Raw genomic sequence first — 19,284 nt, 5'->3', positions numbered from 1 at the left:
AACCCTGTCTCTACTAAAACTACAAAAAATTAGCTGGGCATGGTGGCGCGTGCCTGTAGTCCCAGCTACTCGGGAGGCTGAGGCAGGAGAATTGCCTGAACCCAGGAGGCGGAGGTTGCGGTGAGCCGAGATCGCGCCATTGCACTCCAGCCTCGGTAACATGAGTGAAACTCCGTCTCAAAAAAAAAAAAAAAAAAAAAAATTTTACAAAACAAATGTATAGTGTGAACCTATTGGGATGTCTTAGAATCATACGTATCTTGTGGTAAATATTTTTTTGCTCTCAACAAATTTATTTTGTTTACTTCCATTTTTTTCTCCCTCCTATTAAAGTAAAATTAAATTTGCTTTTCCCTCCCTCTCTTTGTCCTTCTCATTCTGTGTATACATGGAGATGTCTGGCATGTCATTCAGCTAGTGTTAATTATGGTCTTTTTTTTTCTTTTGATTGTATCTTGCTCTGCCTCCTAGGCTGGAGTACAGTGGCATAATCACAGCTCACTGCAGTCTCAACTACCCTGGCTCAAGCCGTCCTTCCACCTCAGCCTCCCGGGTAGTTGGGACTGCAGGTGCATACCACCATGTCTGGCTAACTTTTTTTTTTTTTTTTTTTTTTTTTTTGAGGCAGAGTCTCGCTCTGTTGCCTAGGCTGGAGTGCAATGGCATGATCTCAGCTTACTGCAACTTCCACCTGATGGGTTCAAGCGATTCTCCTGCCTCAGCTTCCCAAGTAGCTGGGCTTACAGGTGCCTGCCACCATGGCTGGCTAATTTTTGTATTTTTAGTAGAGACGGGGTTTCACCATGCTGTCTAGGCTGGTCTTGAACTCCTGACCTCAGGCGATCCACCCGCCTTGGCCTCCCAAAGCGTTGGGATTACAGGTGTGAGCCACTGTGACTGGCCTGCCTGGCTGATTTTTAAGGTTTGTTTTTTTGTTTGTTTGTTTTGTTATGTTGCCCAGGCTGATCTTGAATTTCTGGATTCAAGAGCGATCCTCTGGCCTTAGCTTCCTAAAGTGCTTGGGATTACAGGCATGAGCTATCACACCCAGCCTATTTGTGGTTATTTCTAAGTGGAAGAATTGGGGAAATATTTTTCCTTTTTTTTTGGTCCTTTTTTTTTTAAAAAAAAAAATTGCTGAATTTCTTTTTTTAAAAAAGAGCATGTATCATATAAACAACAATAAAATAATTATTTTTAAAAAATATATCTACAACTTTGGGAATCACTAAAGCCAAACCTCTGATTTGTTTAGGTTCTGGGGGAATCATCCTTTTATCCAGTCAAGTGTGTTCAAGCATTATTACATTTAGGAAGTGGTCCAAGGGATGTGTTCAGTTCCTGAAAGTCTTTTTACAGCCTGTATATTCTCTTTGGCATCTTTTAAGTTTCTTGCTTGAGACGTTCCTCTGGACTTATCCAGAGTCCTCTTTTTTCTTTTTCTTTTTCTTTTTTTTTTTTTTTTTTTTGAGACGGAGTCTTGCTCTGTCATCAGGCTGGAGTGCAGTGGCGCAGTCTCAGCTCACTGCAACCTCCACCTCCTCGGTTCAAGCGATTCTTCCGCCTCAGCCTCCTGAGTAGCTGGGACCACAGGTGCATGCCACCGCACCTGGCTAATTTTTTTGTATTTTTAGTAGAGATGAGGTTTCACCATGTTGGCCAGGGTGGTCTTGATCTCTTGACCTCATGATCCACCCGCCTCGGCTCCCAAAGTGCTGGGATTTACAGGCATGAGCCACCGCGACCAGCCAGTCCTCTTAATCTTTCTGACTTTTGAGGGGTTTTGTAGAAAGTCATTTCCAGTCATTCACTCTGGAAATGGCTGCCAGAGTCTAGGCCAAAGGTTGTAGGTCTTTTCCACTCTGCCTCTGCATAGTTATGGATGTTTGCATCTGAACAGAAGATGCACTTCGGCTGCACTAAAGATACTAGCAGTATTAAGGGAAGAGTAGCTGTTGTCTTTTCAGCACCCAGGAGTAAAAAGTAAAGATTAGGGTGACACATGCACGCTCTGTGAAGAACTACGCGTATGTATTGGCTTCAGGCAGTCACAATACCCTCACCCTGTGGCCACACCATCAATATCATTTTTTTTTTTTTTTATTGAGACAGAGTCTTGCTCTGTCGCCCAGGCTAGAGTGCAGTGGCACAATCTTGGCTCACTGCAACCTCCGCCTCCCGGGTTCAAGCAATTATCATGCCTCAACCTCCCGAGTAGCGGGGACTACAGGCGTGCACCACCAAGTCCAGTTAATTTTTGTATTTTTAGTAGAGGCAGGTGGTTTTGCCATGTTGACCAGGGTGATCTTGAACTCCTTACCTCAAGTGATCCACTGGCCTCAGCCTCCCAAAGTGCTGGGATTACAGCTGTGATCTACCGCCCAGCCCCGATACCATTCTTTGATAAAGGACAGTGATTTCTGTGTGAATGTATTTGAAGATGTAAATGCCTTTTTTTTTTTTTTTTTTTGAGACAGAGTCTTGCTCTGTCACTCAGACTGGAGTCCAATGGCGAGATCTCAGCTTACTGCAACTTCTGCCTCCTGGGTTCAAGCAATTCTCTTGCCTCAGCCGCCCTAGTAGCTGGGACTATAGGTGCCTGTCACCACACCCGACTAATTTTTTTTATTTTTAGTGGAGACAGAGTTTGGCCATATTGGCCAGGTGGTCTTGAACTCCTCACCTCAGGAGATCCACCCACCTTGCCTGGCCTGAAGATGTAAATATTCTTATATAATTCATGTATATGTTCATATAAACTTAAACCAGTCCTAAGGCACACAGTCTTTCCTGCATTATATGGAACTTAGATTGGTAGCATAAAGCATGCTGCTGCAGGCTGGGTTCCCTAGGAAGCGGGCTGAGAGAGAGTTTAGTGTCATGACTCTTATTAAAGAATGCTCTTGGGGCAGCTCCTGTGGCAAGGAGGAGAAAGAAACAGGATTGGACAGTGGGAAAAATTGAGGCATGATGCAGCCCCAGCCACAGCTCCAGAGCTCTGGAGCTGGAGTGGCTACGCAGATTTGTCCGAGTCATCCATGTCATCCAACGTGACCCTGCCGGAAGTGGCTCCGTAGTTGTGATGATCCCTGAGGGGATCACCAGCTAAGTTGTCCCAGAAGCTGGGCAACACAACTTGCCTAGAAAAGGGGCATCTGCACAGCTGATCACTGTGTCTGCCCCACTCCTTTCTTTTCTGAAAGGGCTTTGCCATGCAAAAATGACTGAGTCTTCCTCTTCCATTTTTTCCCATTACCTTCTCCACTTCCAGCAGCAGAAGTCTCTCTGTATGTGGGAGGCGAGACTAGAATTTCTCAGATGCAGGGAGTGTGTTTTGTGCTGTCAAGGTAGAGCTGCTATTTTGGACCTCAGAACACTTGCTTGGTTCAAGAAGAGATGAAAATAGCCCAAATGTGAACCACCTCAGTTCAGCAGAGAGTTCTTCATTCTGTGAGAACCCTGGCTTCTGAGTGCCACTACTAACTCATACCCATTGAGAGCACCAGCTTACTGACTATGACACATTCGTTCACTCAGTGCAGTTATTGAGTGCCTACTGTGTGCCCATCAGTGTTCCAAAAGTAGAGGAGATCACAATAAACAAAACAGAAAAGCACTTCTCCTTTCTGGAGGTTTTTATTCAAGTGGTTTTACTGAGCCTCATAGCGGAAGTTGTGTATGTAATGACTAGGAACTTTTACATGCCCTTCATTTCACCCGAGCTAGTATTTTTCTTAGCTTAACTGACAGACATGAAACAAAGTACCCACCATGTTTGTTTTCAAAGTAGGGTTATGCATAGATGAGCTCTTGGAGATTTTCCAGTCCATTGTTCCCCAAACTATGATTATTTGTGCATTATTTTCACTGTAACATTGTTCTCAAGTGTTTTTCCTTAACTCTCCCTTTTTTCCCTTTTATGTATCGATGTTCTCTCTCTCTCTCTCTCTCTCTCTTTTTTTTTTTTGAGACGGAGTCTTGCTCTGTCGCCTGGGCTGGAGTGCCATGGCACAGTCTCGGCTTACTGCAACCTCTGCCTCCTGGGTTCATGTGATTCTTCTGCCTCAGCCTCCCAAGTAGCTGATACTACAGGCGCCTGCCACCATGCCCGGCTAAATTTTGTATTTTTAGTAGAGACGGAATTTCACCATGTTGGCCAGGATAGTCTCAAACTCCTGACTGCATGAGCCACCATGCCTGGCCTCTTTTTTAATGCTTTATTATGGAAAGTTTCAAGCATACACAGAAGCAGAGTGAGCAGTACAGTGAATCTCCATGTATAAATTTTCGTTAGCAATTAACTCTTGGCCACTCGTCTCAACTTTACTCCCATTCATCCTCTCTACCTCTGCATTTTTTTATTTTTTATTTTTTTTAGTTTCACTTGGTCACCCAGGCTAGTGTGCATGGCATGATCACAGCATACTGAAGCCTTCAACTTTTGGGCTCAAGCAATCCTCCTTGCCTCAGCCTCCTGAGTAGCTGGGACTATAGGCATGAGCCACTGCACCCAGCTCTACCCTGAGTATTTTGAAGCAAATTCTAAATCCTAGATATCCTGTCACTTCATCTATAAATTCTTTATTTCCAAAGAAGTTAGAATTATTTATTTTAAATTATAGTGTTATTTTAAAATTAGAAATACAATACATTTGTAACATGAAAGAGTACAAATATGTATAATCTAAAAATTATTACTCCTCTCATTGCCATTTCTTTTTTTTTTTTTTTTTTTTTGAGACGGAGTTTCGCTCTTGTTACCCAGGCTGGAGTGCAATGGCGCGATCTCGGCTCACCGCAACCTCCGCCTCCTGGGTTCAGGCAATTCTCCTGCCTCAGCCTCCTGAGTAGCTGGGATTACAGGCACGCGCCACCATGCCCAGCTAATTTTTTGTATTTTTAGTAGAGACGGGGTTTCACCATGTTGACCAGGATGGTCTCGATCTCCTGACCTCGTGATCCACCCGCCTCGGCCTCCCAAAGTGCGGGGATTACAGGCTTGAGCCACCGCGCCCGGCAATCTCATTGCCATTTCATCGAAGCTGCATTATAAATGGTTTGGTATATTTTTCCTTGGTGTTCCTTATTTGTATGCCAGCATATACAAATACATATATGCATACATTGTTTTTGTTTTTTACAAAAGCTATATTGTACAAATTACTCCAACTTGGTTTCTTTTTCTTAAAGTCATCTTTATTGAGGTCTAATTTACATAAAATACAATTCACCCTTCATAGGTGTATAGTTTGGTGAGTTTTGACAAATATATACAGTCATAAAACTGACCCCATAATCAAGATTTCCTTCACCCTGAAAGGTTCTCTTATCCTCCTTTATAGTCAATTCATTCTCACTCCCTGAAAACGCTTATCTCTTTTCTGGCCCAATAGTTTTGCCTTTTTTTTTTTTTTTTTTGTAGGTCACATAAATGAGTCAAAACAGTATGTAACCTTACTCACAAACACAGTAAACATAAATGGATTGAACATTCTGAATAAATGGCAGAGACTAGCAGAATGGATTTTTTTAAAAACATGATCTAACTTTATGCTATCTATAAAAGATACCGTTTAGATTCAAAGCCATAAATAGGTTGAAAGTAAAAGGTTGGAACAAGATATACCATCCAAACAGGAACCAAAAGCAAGCTGGAGAAACTACTAGTATCAGATAAATTAGATTTTAAGGCAAAAATTCTTACTAGAGACAGAGAATGACAAAAAAATATCAATCCATCAGGAAGATATAACAATTTTAAACATAGATATATCTAATAACAGAGTCCTGAAATACATAAAGCAAAAACTGACAGAATAAAAAGGAGAAATAGACAATTCAACAATTATAGCTGAAAACTTCAATACCCCATTTCAGTGATGGATAGAACAACTATACAGAAGAAGAAGGAGGAAACAGAAGACTTGAATAACACTACAAATCAACAAAACCTAATAGTCATCTGTAGATTGCTCCATCCGACAGCCACAGAAAACACACACTTCTCAAGTGTACATGGAGCATTCTCCAGGACAGGTTATGTGTTAGACCATAAAATGATTTTCAATAAATTTAAAAGGATGAAGTATTTAGTATGTTCCCTTACCACAGTAGAAAAGGTTAGACATTATACATAAGGCAATTTGGGTAATTCAAAACATTATATAGCCTTATGTATCTAGTTTCTTTTTCTTTTTTTTGAAATGGAGTCTCACTCTGTTGCCCAGGCTGGAATGCAGTGGCGTGATCTTGGCTTACTGCAACCTCTACCTCCTTGGTTCAAGTGATTCTCCTGCCTCAGCCTCCCGAGTAGTAGGGACTAAAAGTGCACACCACCACACCAGGCTCATTTTTGTATTTTTAGTAGAGAAGGGGTTTTATCATGTTGGCCAGGCTGGTCTTGGACTCCTGACCCCAAATGATCTGCCGCCCATCTCAGCCTCCCAAAGATAAAATCTTTTTCTATTTTTTATTTTTATTTATTATTATTTGAGACAAGGTCTCACTCTGTCACTCAGTCTGGAGTGCAGTTGCAAAATCTTGGCTCATTGTAGCCTCCCAGCTCAGCCTCCTGAGTAGCTAGGACTACAGGCGTACACACCACACTTGACTAATTTTTTGATTTGTTTGTAGACACAAGGTCTCACTGTGTTACCCAGGCTGGTCTCAAATTCCTGGGTTCAAGTGATACCCCTGCCTTGGCCTCCCATAGTGCTGAGATTACAGGCATAAACCACTGCACTGGGCTGCTAGCTTATTACTTAGCATAATGCCTTGGAGATCTCTCCATGTTATGTATATCAGTAGTTTGGGATTATATCATAGATGCTTTATCCATTTGGATGCTAGATTGTTCCAGTTTGGGGCCATTATGAGTAAAGTTGCTTTGAACATTTATGAAGAGGCCAGGGCATATGTTTTCATTTATCGTGGGTAAATACCTAAGAATGGAATTGCTAGTATGGTCAGTCTATGTTTAACTCTTTAAGAAATTATCAAACCATTTTCCAAAATGAGTACTATTTTACATTCCCACCAGCAATTTATGAGGTTTCCAGTTATTCCACATACTTTTCAGCACTTAGAAAAACTTCAGTTTTTATCTTTTTAAATTAAGCATTTATCCATTTGTCAACTAGGGAACTGCTGGGACGGAGGACTTGGTTGCCCAGGTGGCACGTGGAGTATATCAGTGTGGTTTCAGTTTGCATTCTCCTGATGACTGATGATGCTGAGTGTCATTTCCTGTGCTTACTAGCCATCTGTCTCTCTTCTTTGGTAAAACGTCTATTCAAATCTTTTGGTCAGTTTTCATTTAGTTTTTTTTTTTGTCTGCACATTATTGTGTTGTGAGAGTTCTTCATATTTTCTAGACACAAGTTCTTTATTGGGTTGTGTTTTGCAAATGGTTTCTCCTCATCTGTGGCTTTATACTTTCTTTTTTATTTATTTATTTTTTTGAGACAGAGTTTCGCTCTTGTTACCCAGGCTGGAGTGTAATGGCGCGATTTCGGCTCACCGCAACCTCCGCCTCCTGGGTTCAGGCAATTCTCCTGCCTCAGCCTCCTGAGTAGCTGGGATTACAGGCAGGCGCCACCATGCCCAGCTGATTTTTTGTATTTTTAGTAGAGACGGCGTTTCACCATGTTGACCAGGATGGTCTCGATCTCTTGACCTTGTGATCCACCCGCCTCGGCCTCCCAAAGTGCTGGGATTACAGGCGTGAGCCACCAGGCCTAGCCTATACTTTCTTAACAGTGTCTTTTGAAGAGTAGAAGTTTTAAGCTTTAGTCAACTCCATTGACAGGGCTTAGAAGCAACAAAACCCAGTACCAATGAGCACAGCTAGTCCCTAGAGCTTGTTTTATAAATACTCTTCACTAAAGGAACCAGAAATCTATAGAGAAATGGCTGATTCCCGGGCTGGGACGGAAAGACTATAAGGTGAGCCTGGAATATTTTGTGTACCAAAAAGCAAGGAAGCACTCAATGAATAATGGAGATTAGAAAAAAAAAAAAAAAAGAAAAAGATTAAAAAAAAAAAAAAAGAATAATGGAGATTAATGAAGAGGACATTAGAACCATCTTGAAGAAGCTCCCACTGACCAAATATTTGAGCATCAAAATACATAAAGATATGAAAAAAAATACATAAAGATATAATGGATTATAACAGATTGAGTAACAGGAAACCATGAATCTAAACTGGCATTAGTAAATAAATGGAAGCCAGGAGTAGTGGCTCACACCTGTAACCCTGGTACTTTGGGAGGCTAAGGTGGGCAGATCACTTGAAGCCAGGAGTTTGAGACCAGCCTGGCCCATATAGTGAAACCCCATCTCTACTTTAAAAAAAAAAAAAAAAAAAGAGGCCGGGCGCAGTGGCTCACGCCTGTAATCCCAGCACTTTGGGAGGCCGAGGCGGGCAGATCACGAGGTCAAGAGATCGAGACCATCCTGGTCAACATGGTGAAACCCCGTCTCTACTAAAAATACAAAAAATCAGCTGGGCCTGGTGGCACATGCCTGTAATCCCAGCTACTCAGGAGGCTGAGGCAGGAGAATTGCCTGAACCCAGGAGGCGGAGGTTGCGGTGAGCCGAGATCGTGCCATTGCACTCCAGCCTGGGTAACAAGAGCAAAACTCCGTCTCAAAAAAGAAAAAAAAAAACTCAGCTAAAACTAGGTTCTTGTTACATGACAAAAAAAAGTAAAAAAGAAAAATACATAAAATTAGCCAGGCATGGTGGTGCATGCCTGTAATCCCAGCTGCTTGGGAGCCTGAGGCATGAGAATTGCTTGAACCTGGGAGGCAGAGGTTGTGATGAGCTGAGATTGCATCCCTGCACACCAGCCTGGGTGACAGAGCAAGACTCTCCAGTGATTGAATGAATGAATGAATGAATGGATGGAAAATGACAGCCCTTCCTCATGGTAGAAGACCAACTAATAAATATTTAATGGATGGAATAATGGAATCATACAATCACCATATGGTAACCAGCATGTTAATAATTTGTTCAGGCAAGAGTCATCAATCTGTGCTAAAACAAGTAGGCAATAGTTTGTTGAATAACAGGATATTTACATAGTTTTAAAATGTATTCCCCAAAAATACAGATTAATTACAAAGGAAAACATAGTACCTTTCCAGTGGGGAAACATGGAAGATATTTCCTCCTTAACCAAGTGACCGAAGTTAACCTCACCAAAAATCAACAGTGTGTACCTCCTGATACCATGTGCTGAGAAGGACACAGGATTGCATCTGTGGTATTCCTGCCAAAAAGTGCATGATTTGACTCTAGTCAAATGGAAACATCAGACGAATCCAAACTGACATTCTACAAAAATGTTAGGTGATAGGCGGATCACCTAAGGTTAGGAGTTCAAGACCAGCCTAGCCAACATGGTGAAACCCCGTCTTTACTAAAAATACAAAAGTTAGCAGGGCATGGTGGCACACCCCTGTAATCCCAGCTCCTCTGGAACCTGAGACAGGAGAATCGATTGAACCCAAGTGGCAGAGGTTGCAGTGAGCCAAGATCGCATCACTGCACTCCATCTTGAAACAGTGAAACTCCATCCCAAAAAAAAGAAATAAAACTTCTAGATGCAACTTATCTCCTGGATTGGGTAACAATACTGGATCAGATGAAGAACAAACATCGTTTTGTATAAAGATCAGTATTATAAATACCAAACATTTCTTTCTTGGAAGTTCAGGCACATGGACCCTCTAAGAAAGAGGGAGAATCTTTGCATACTTTTTTGTAGGGTTGAATTATTTTTCAAATGTTCATTAATAGTTTTTATTTTCTGTGTTGTGAGTTATCTGCCATGCTCTTTGTCCATTCATTGTAAAAATTTTCAAGTGTTGATTTTTTTTAACTTTTCTTTTTTTTTTTTTTTTTTTTTAGAGACAGAGTCTTGCTCTGTCGCCAGGCACCAGGCTGGAGTGCAGTGGCGCAATCTCCGCCTCCTGGGTTCAACCAATTCTCCTGCCTCAGCCTCCCGAGTACCTGGGACTACAAGTGCACGCCATCATGCCCAGCTAATTTTTGTATTTTTTTTTTTAGTAGAGACGGGGTTTCACCATGTTGGCCAGGATGGTCTCGATCTCTTGACCTCATGATCTGCCCACCTCGGCCTCCCAAAGTGCTGGGATTACAGGCATGAGCCACCGTGCCTGGCCAATTTTTTTTAACTTTTAAATTATAAAAGTAAAGTAGATTCCTTCTTTAAAGAGTAAATATAAATTGTACAAAGGGCATAAAGACCAAAATGAAAGCCCTTCTCATCTCCATATCCCACTCTCCAGATGTTCTCTTTCTCATTTCATTTTTTAAAGTTTGCCTCCCACTCTTTTCTTCCTTTCATTCTAAATATTTCTGTGAATTAGTCATGCAGCAAAAACATATATCTTAATGGGTTAGGACATCAAAGATTCTATAAAAGTATGTTATGTTAACCTCTATAGATATCATGGTAAAGGGATATTTGTGTTCAGAACATGTGTTTATGTGCATTAAAGAATTTTTTTTTAATAGCTACATTCAAGTCCCAGTATATTAAATAATTTAAAAAATAAGACCTCACTGGGTGCAGTGGCTCACGCCTGTAATCCCAGCTCTCAGGGAGGCAGAGGTGGGAGGATAGCTTGAGCCCAGGAGTTCGAGACCCTGTTCTCCACACACACACACACACACACACACACACACACACAAAGACAAATAAATAAATAAGACCTCATAGCAAAGCATGAACATACCTAATACATAATTAATAATGACTATAACTACATAGAGTGAGCTAGTAAATTCTAGGCTTTTGGAAGCCATTATATATCTTTTGTGTTATCTTTTTATTTAAACACACATACACACACACACACACACACACACACACACACACGAGCTTTTTTACCCTTTTAAAAAAATTAACAGGGTGCAGCCTGGCCAACATGGCAAAACCCTGTCTCTACTGAAAGTACAAACTTTAGCTGGGCATGGTGCTAAGCACCTGTAAACTCAACTACTCAGGAGACTGAAGCAGGGGAATCACTTGAACCTAGGAGGTGGAGGTTGCAGTGAGCTGAGATTGCACCGCTGCATTCCACCCTGGGCAACAGAGCAAGATTCCATCTCAAAAAAAAAAAGCGAGTTGAAATTGGTGGTATTTGGCCAAACCGTACAGGTTGGAGATAGAGATGATTCTTCCTTCACAAGATTAACTACCTGAATCTTTTGTGTTTTTTTTATCCTTAATGGAATAATAAAGAACCACTGGAAATTCTTTTGTAACCTCTTTGTTTTGTAGGTGAGAAACACATGCTTTACTAATGCTTGAATGTAGGAACAATTCAGTGAATGTGTGTTGAATTGATGGATGAGTAAATTGAGGTCCGTAGAGAGTACATGGCCTGTTCCTACTCCTCTGCAGCTTAGTGACACTTGATCTCTGTGGTTTAAGTAAAGGAACCAGAATGTTGTTAGCAGTGGAGCTTTACTCACTCATTTAACAATTTGTTTTTTTGTGTGTGACAGAGTCTCACTGTGTTACCCAGGCTGGAGTGCAGTGACAGGATCTCAGCTCTCTGCCTCCCAGGTTCTCCTCCCAGCAGTTCTCCTGCCTCAGCCTTCTCAGTAGCTGGGATTACAGGCACACACCACCACACCTGGCTAATTTTTATATTTTTAGTAGAGATGGGCTTTCACCATCTTGGCCAGGCTGGTCTCGAATTCCTAAACTCAGGTGATCTACCCGCCTTGGCTTCCCCAAGTGCTGGGATTACAGGTGTGAGCCACCATGCCCAGCCGATGAACATTTTTGAATGCTTAAGTGTGCTTTGTTGTGTTCAAGGTTAATATTTTTAACTCTCAGGTCCCTGAGGAGGGGGAGTTACTGAGGTTGTGATTTATATATTAGTAACTGTACATCCTGTGATAGAGTGACCACTTGTTCCTCTTCATTGGTGGTGAGGAAAGCCAGTGGCTTTAGCTGTCCTGGAGCCTAGGGGATGACATGTGAAATGAGAAATATGCCTCTCTGTGGCCTGGTTATGAACTGAACTTTTTTTGTGTTTTTTTCCTAGCTGGAGGAAGAAAGATCTGTGCTCAATAATCAGTTGTTAGAAATGAAAAAAAGGTAAGCTTTCTGTTTATTGTTGTGTGTGTGTTTAATAAGATGTCAGGACATGATATATATGGTAACTTGTAGTAGAAAACAAGTGACCTCCTTATATTCAGAAAATGGCATTGTGATAGTTTGGTATTTGTAATTGACAAATTATGAAAATCCATTTGCTGGGCCAGGCATGGTGGCTCACGCCTGTAATCCCAGCACTTTGGGAGGCTGAGGCGGGTGGATCACAAGGTCAGTAGTTCGAGACCAGCCTGACCAACATAGTGAAACCTCATCTCTACTAAAAATACAAAAAATTAGCCAGGCATCGTGGTAGGCACCTGTAATCTCAGCCACTCAGAAGGCTGAGGCAGGAGAATCGCTTGAACCTGGAAGGCAGATGTTGCACTGAGCCAAGATAGCACCACTGCACATCAGCCTGGATAACGTGCAAGACTCCCTCTCAAAAGAAAAAGAAAAAGGAAATCCATTTGCAAAAGTTTCACTATTACTAAAACAAAAATAATTTTATTTTAAGCCATGCTGAGTTGCTTTTATTCAGAGGTGATCTAAAATCAGATTGTCTCATGTATACCACTGTTACCTCCTAGTTTCAGTAACTAAAAATACTATAATCTTACATGTAGTTATTGATCTGGATATAAATACTGATTTCAATTACATAAAAATGTTAGGCTGGGTGCGGTGGCTCACGTCTGTAATCCCAGCACTTTGGGAGGCTGGGGCGGGCAGATCATGAGGTCAGGAGATCGAGACCATCCTGGCTAACACTGTGAAACCCCATCTCTAATAAAAATACAAAAAATTAGCTGGGCGTAGTGGCACGTGCCTGTAGTCCCAGCTACTTGGGAGGCTGAGGCAGGAGAATTGCTTGAGGCCAGGAGGCGGAGGTTGCAGTGAGCCGGAGGTTGCGGTGAGCCGAGATTGCGCCATTGCACTCCAGCCTGGGTGACAGAGCGAGACTTTGTCTCAAAAATAAATAAATAATTTTAATGTTCATGAATAATGGGTAACATCATTTTAAGTGTTTCTATTTTCTTTAAAAAGGCTTTGTTACTTATTATTCTCCCATGATAGTCAAAGGGTATTCAAATTAAAAATTAGTATAATTTTTTCAGTACTTTTCAATAAAGAAGAACATGGCCCACAGAAATAATTGTGTAGAAGCTTGATGCTTCTATAAGCTGATAAGTCTTTGTCTGCTGTTTTAAAACATGCAGTTTTGTTTAGAGAATGTCTGTGCTTTAGATGGTGCCAAGCAGGTTTGGGGGTTGCTACTGCTGAGAACCACAGCCTGTGCAGTGGCTGCTGCAGAATGGGTGCATACCACAACAGTGATGTGCTTTTTTGCTGCTTAGAACTAAAAAACAAACCTTAAAGAATAGCATAACCAATAATTTCTCCATGGTCCTGTGAAGTATTTTATTCCCACTTGTCAGGGCAGAGGAGGTTTCCCCACCCGCCTACTGAGGTGTGTGTTTTATGCAGCAGTGTCTCTTCTGCCAGCATGGCAGTTGCTTAGGAGTGGAGGGCTTTATTTATTTATTTAGATTTAGCTATTTGGATTCCACAAGCCACACTCTAAAGGACATTAGGCCTTGGTCCAGGGATGCATTTACTTTTCTTTTTTTAATTTATTTTTTTTGAGAAATGGCCTCTCTCTGTCGCCCCAGTTGGAGTGCAGCGGCTCAGTCATCGCCCACTGCAGACTCCATCTCCTGGGCTCAATTGATCTTCCCACCTCTCAGCCTCCCAAGTAGCTGGTACTACACCCATGCATGGCCACACCTGGCTAATTCTTTTTCTTAATGTTTTATAGAGACAAGGTCTCGCTATGTTGTCCAAGCTGCCTTTCCTTTATTTAAATTAAGAAATACATAGTGAAATTAACTAAGGTGGTGTTTATACTCAGAATGCATGTGTGTTTCACCACTGCCATGCCCCGATAAGTCTTTGCTCTTGTATTTTTTATTTTTAGATGGAGTTTCGTTCTTGTTGCCCAGGCTGGAGTGCAATGGCACAATCGTAGCTCACTGCAACCTCCACCTCCCGGGTTCAAGCGATTCTCCTGCCTCAGCCTCCCGAGTAGCTGGGACCACAGGGCTTGTTCCTGTGGCATTCTGGCAAGGGAGCTGTGGTTGGGCACCGTGGTTCATGCCTGTAATCCCAGCACTTTGGGAGGCCAAGGAGGGAGGATCACTTGAGCACAAGAGTTCGAGACCAGCCTGGGCAACATAGTGAGACTCTGTCTCCATTAAAAAAAAAAACAAAACTGGTATACCCGTACATTTAAATAGCACTTCATAATTCACAAATTAATCTAATCTCAAAACAACCCAGTGAACTACATGGTGGAGCTTACATTTTTAAAGGATGAAATTAGCCAGGCATGGTGGCACATGCCTGTAGTCCCAGCTACTCAGGAAGCTAAGGCAAGAGGATCACTTGAGCCCAGGTATTCAGTGCTGTAGTGCACTAGGATCATGCCTGAGAATAGCTGCCGCCCTCTAGCCTGGGCAACATAGCAAGAGTCTGTCTCTAAATAAAATAAAGAAATAAAACAATGAAACTAAAGCTCAAGAAGTTAGGCATGTTATCCCAGGACTCAGAACTAATAAAGGACAAGTGCAGGCTGAAGACTCAGGTCATCAGATTTTTATGCTGGTTCTCCTCTCGGTGAATCTTTAAGATTTTTATTTATTTATTACTTACATAGATCTTTTTAAAAAAGAGAAGACATGCTTAATGATGAAGTCTTTATCATGTAACTTTAACTAAATTACATGCCTTTCAAAATATGGTTAGGCATGGGACTTTTCTCGTGGCTTAAAAAGATGAAACGTACCAGGCGCGGTGGCTCATGCCTGTAATCTCAACACTTTGGGAGGCTAAGGCGGGTGGATCACAAGGTCAGGAAATCGATACCATCCTGGCCAACATGGTAAAACACTGTCTGTACTAAAAATACAAAAAATTAGCTGGATGTGGTGGCACTTGCCTGTAGTCTCAGCTACTCAGGAGGCTGAGGCAGGAGAACTGCTTGAACCAGTGAGGTGAAGGTTTCAGTGAGCCAAGATCGCACCACTGCACTCCAGCTTGGGTGACAGAGCAAGACTCCATCTCAAAAAAAAAAAAAGAAAAATGAAACTTGGCCGGGCACGGTGGCTTATGCCTATAATCCCAGCACTTTGGGAGGCCAAGGTGGATAGATCACTGAAGTCAGGAGTTTGAGACCAGCCTGGCCAACTTGGTGAAACCCTGTCTCTACTAAAAATACAAATTTAGCCAGGCGTGGTGGCAGGTGCCTGTAATCCCAGCTACACAGGAGGCTGAGGGCAGGAGAATGTCTTGAACCCAGGAGGCAGGTTGCAGTGAGCTGAGATTGCGCCATTGCACTCCAGCCTGGGCAGCAAGAGCAAAACTCCGTCTCAAACAAAAAAAAAAAAAAATGGAACAAATTTGGGGGTTGTGAAGTTCTCTCTCTTACTTCTCTCTGTTCCTGTTTTATGTCCTCATTGTTTAGGAGAGTGTGTCTTGAAAAATCACTCTTAATTTTCATCAGAAAATGTAAAGATGACTTTTTCTGGGAGTGAAAATTTCACTCCTAGTTTATCATATGTAGAAGTGTTCTTTGTTTGTTAATTAACCCTTATGGAAAGTTATTTCTATTTTAGAAACTTGAATGTAAATTTATTTTAGCTTATAGTTGGGACCCTTAAATGCCTTCTAAAAGTCAGTTTGATAAAGGATTCATATGTAGGTCTATGTGTGTAATGGTTAAATAAATATACCAAGCATTGAGGATTAAAAAGAACTTGATATACTGTTAATTTCGAAAGCCTTCCAAATACTTACATTGAAAAGTATTTTAAATGTAGTTGGTCATGCAAGAACTGAGAGCTTAGTCAACACTTGAATTCAGAAGTGATCATTAAACATACATAGTTAAGATAGTTATATAATCACTTCAGCCAGATGGTCATGATTTTCAAGTGCAGAATTTACTCCCAACTGTAGGATTAAACTGAAGCCAGATGCAGATTTGGGAGCTGGTTTGGTTTTGCTCCCTTCTCCAGGCTTTTTAGTGTCAAAGAAGGGGCTCCAAAGCCAAAGTATGAGGCATGGATTTTTGGAGTCAGAATTCATCCTATCGGTGCCAATGCAGGATTTCTGTCAGGAGTAAAAACTGGTTTGACCATAAAGCCCCCAAATTCTGAAGAGGTCCCGTGCAACTTCAGTCCATCCGGCTCACTGTGGGTTGCTAACTGTCTGACTGTCTCCGAGCTTGCGCTACTTACCAATGCTCATTTCACCCCTCTCTTTTCCCTTTCCTACTCTTGCTTCCTTTGCTATATCTGTGTGTCTTTAATGGTAAGACTAAAGAAAGTCTATCCACGTTATAATAAATAAATTTCATATATTTTTAGCAAACCAAATTGTTGTATATATTTTTTGGCTGCCTTTGTCCCTCTGTGTCTTGCTTTTGTTTTGTAAAATATTCTCAGCAGTATATATATATATATATATATACACACACACACACACAAACACACACATATATTTCCTTTTTATATCTATATACAGCAAAGAACTTCAGTGCAAATTTAGTCTCCTTACTGTATTTGCATTTCTCTTCATGATTCTAATATTTGGTTCTTGTTATTTTGCATTTTTAAAGCTTGCCCAGTAACACTTTAAGGTATTTGCTTCATTACTGGAATTTATTTCTTATGTAAGTAGTAAGGAAAGAATCTGGATAAAATATTCCCCTGGGGGATGGGGAAAGAAAAATTTCTGGTCCCTCTATCCCTTCTTTCATATTATGTTTATTTTCCCTTCTTGATTTTTTTGTAATACCAAGTCATTCCAGCTAATGGCTTAATACGATTTGTGACTCAGACATCAGTAATGTTGTTAAGATGACTTTTTAAAATTAAACCATTAACAATGGTTTAATTTAGCCCCTCCTGGTGGTTTGCACAGTGGAATTGAGCCTTAGAGATGGCCTAAGAAGCTAGCAGTGATGATGGGTCACAAAGATGAGCTGCCAGAGGCTACTTATCCTGTCATTGGGTGTATAAATCACAAGTCAGATTTCTTTCCTAATCATGCACGTGTCGGTAACTTGCATAGGAAGCATTCTGGCAGCCATCTCCTTAGAAAGCAGGGGGCTGAGAGGTTGTGTGTGTATGTGAAGATGAGCAGAGTCTGTTTGGTGGCCCCAGAAAAGGACACCTGTCCCTTTTTCCTTCTGCCAGCTGTACATTTGTTTATCCCTCCCTAGCACTAAGCATCTGTGGGATCTTGGCCAACTGGAGTCCTGATTATAGGAAAATCTAAATCTTTTCTTGACAACCCCAAAATCCTGGTGTTTTTTTAGTAAAAATATTTAAAATTACATTTTTCAAATTTGAGTTGGATTTATAGCAAGTGAAGCTCTGAAAATCATTTTTATAACAGAATCAACTACCAAGTGCATTTACTAGAAACATAAGAGACCCGGGGTTTTTTTTGTTTTTTTTTGTTTGTTTGTTTTAGATGGGGTCTTGCTCTGTTACCCAGGCTGGAGTACAGTGGCACAATCACAGCTCACTACAGCCTCAAGCTCCTGGGCTCAAGCGATCCTCCCACTTCAGCTTCCCTAGTAGCTGGGACAACAGGCATGCGCTGCCATGCCTGGCTAATTTTTTTAAAAAGTTTTTGTAGAGACAGGGGTATCACTGTGTCAACCAGGCTGGTCTCGAACTCCTGGGCTCAAGTGACCGTCCTGCCTTGGCCTCCCAGAGTACTGGGATGACAGGCATGAGACACCGTACCTGGCTGAAACCTAGCCTTTATTGCATCTTTGGATGACATCAGATGTTTTTACTTCCCAGGTGGCAAAAAGTGCCTGTACATTCCTTTCATGTAAGTTGCTGTTTTAACCTAAGCAAGAGCCTATTAACGAGGTGTTACTAGCTTAGTAATTTATCCGCACTGATGCCTACCCATTTCCAGTGCGTGAGTAATGCTGGGGTTTTTAATTAAAGAAGTTTCTGTCTCAGATTCTTTTCTTACTACTACTCATTCTGGAGTGTAAGTGTAAGCCACACAATGAGATAAATACAACACTTATATTTTCATCTTTGTGTAGAATTTCAATTTGCCATAAATCATGAGATTTCTGTAACTTGTGTGCCGGATATCTTGGGTCTCACTAACCAGACATACATTCTGCCGTTTCTAACCTGGGCCTCAGTTTCCTCTTCCTCCAGTTGGTTCCAAAACAGTCAAGCAGTACATCCTCTGCATTTCCCAGTTACTTGGAATAGAGCCAGGTGTGATTTGGCTTCTTGTTAAGGTCATGATGGTTCACTGATGATTGCCTGTGCTAATGCAGTGTCTTAGGTTGTATGGCCTGTGGCCTAACCTAGGAAATTTTTCTCCAGTTTTGTTTTTCCTAAAGTATTTTTGTCATTTTCCTCTCGTGTTTCACACTGCATGTCGTTTAAAAAACTTTTTATTTAAAAATAATTTTATATTTTTAGAGTAGTGGAGAACTAGTGCATCCAGTTCTCATAGGCCTTCCCCCAGCTGCCCCTAATTGAACATCCTACACAGCCCTGGCACACTTATCAAAACTAAGAAATTACCATGAGCACCATACTCAGCTGAAACAAGAGACTTCATTCAGATCTCACCAGTTTTCTCACTAACGTCCTTTTGTGTTCCAGCATCCAAACTAGGATCTGGCAGTTAGTTGTCGTACCTCCTTTGTCTCTTCTATATGTGACAGTTTCTCAGCCTTTTCTTGAATGCATGTAGTTTTTATAAGAAAAGTTTAAGTATGGCCAGGTGCAGTAGCTCATGCCTGTAATCCCAGCACTTTGGGAGGCCAAGGTGGGCGAATCACCTGAGGTCAGGAGCTCGAGACCATCCTGGCTAATGTGGTAAAACTGTCTCTACTAAAAATATAAAAATTAGCTGGGCGTAGTGGTGTGCACCTGTAATCCTAGTACTTTGGGAGGCTGAGGCGGGCGGATCACTTGAGGTCAGGAGTTTGAGACCAGCCTGGCCAACATGGTGAAACCCCATCTTTACTAAAAATACAAAAATTAGCCAGACATGGTGGTGCATGCCTGTAATCCCAGCTACTTGGGAG

The 19,284-nt window shown here is 41.5% G+C and overlaps 1 protein-coding gene across 21 annotated transcripts in view; it reads left to right on the top strand.

The window, feature by feature from the left end:
* Positions 1-19,284, top strand: part of CLIP1 (CAP-Gly domain containing linker protein 1) — a 142,685-nt gene that overhangs the window by 113,781 nt on the left and 9,620 nt on the right. For 19 of the 21 annotated variants that reach the window (XR_004258148.1, XM_032242597.1, XM_032242679.1 and 16 more), the window contains one exon: positions 12,094-12,146. Coding sequence is in view for 20 of the 21 variants with exons in the window: in XM_032242597.1 (XP_032098488.1) it covers positions 12,094-12,146 (53 nt within the window). In the remaining variant the exon portion in view is untranslated. Of the gene's footprint in view, positions 1-12,093; positions 12,147-16,519; positions 16,580-16,821; positions 17,046-19,284 lie in introns of those variants that run through there. The other 2 variants (XM_032242696.1, XM_032242697.1) reach the window with 2 other exon arrangements.

This window comes from Sapajus apella, unplaced genomic scaffold (genome assembly GCF_009761245.1).
Source record: "Sapajus apella isolate SASKATOON/1434 unplaced genomic scaffold, GSC_monkey_1.0 scaffold2, whole genome shotgun sequence".
NCBI classification, from domain to species: domain Eukaryota; kingdom Metazoa; phylum Chordata; class Mammalia; order Primates; family Cebidae; genus Sapajus; species Sapajus apella.
The sequence above is the reverse complement of the archived record's forward strand: the minus strand, read 5'-3'. Positions and strand labels throughout refer to the sequence as shown.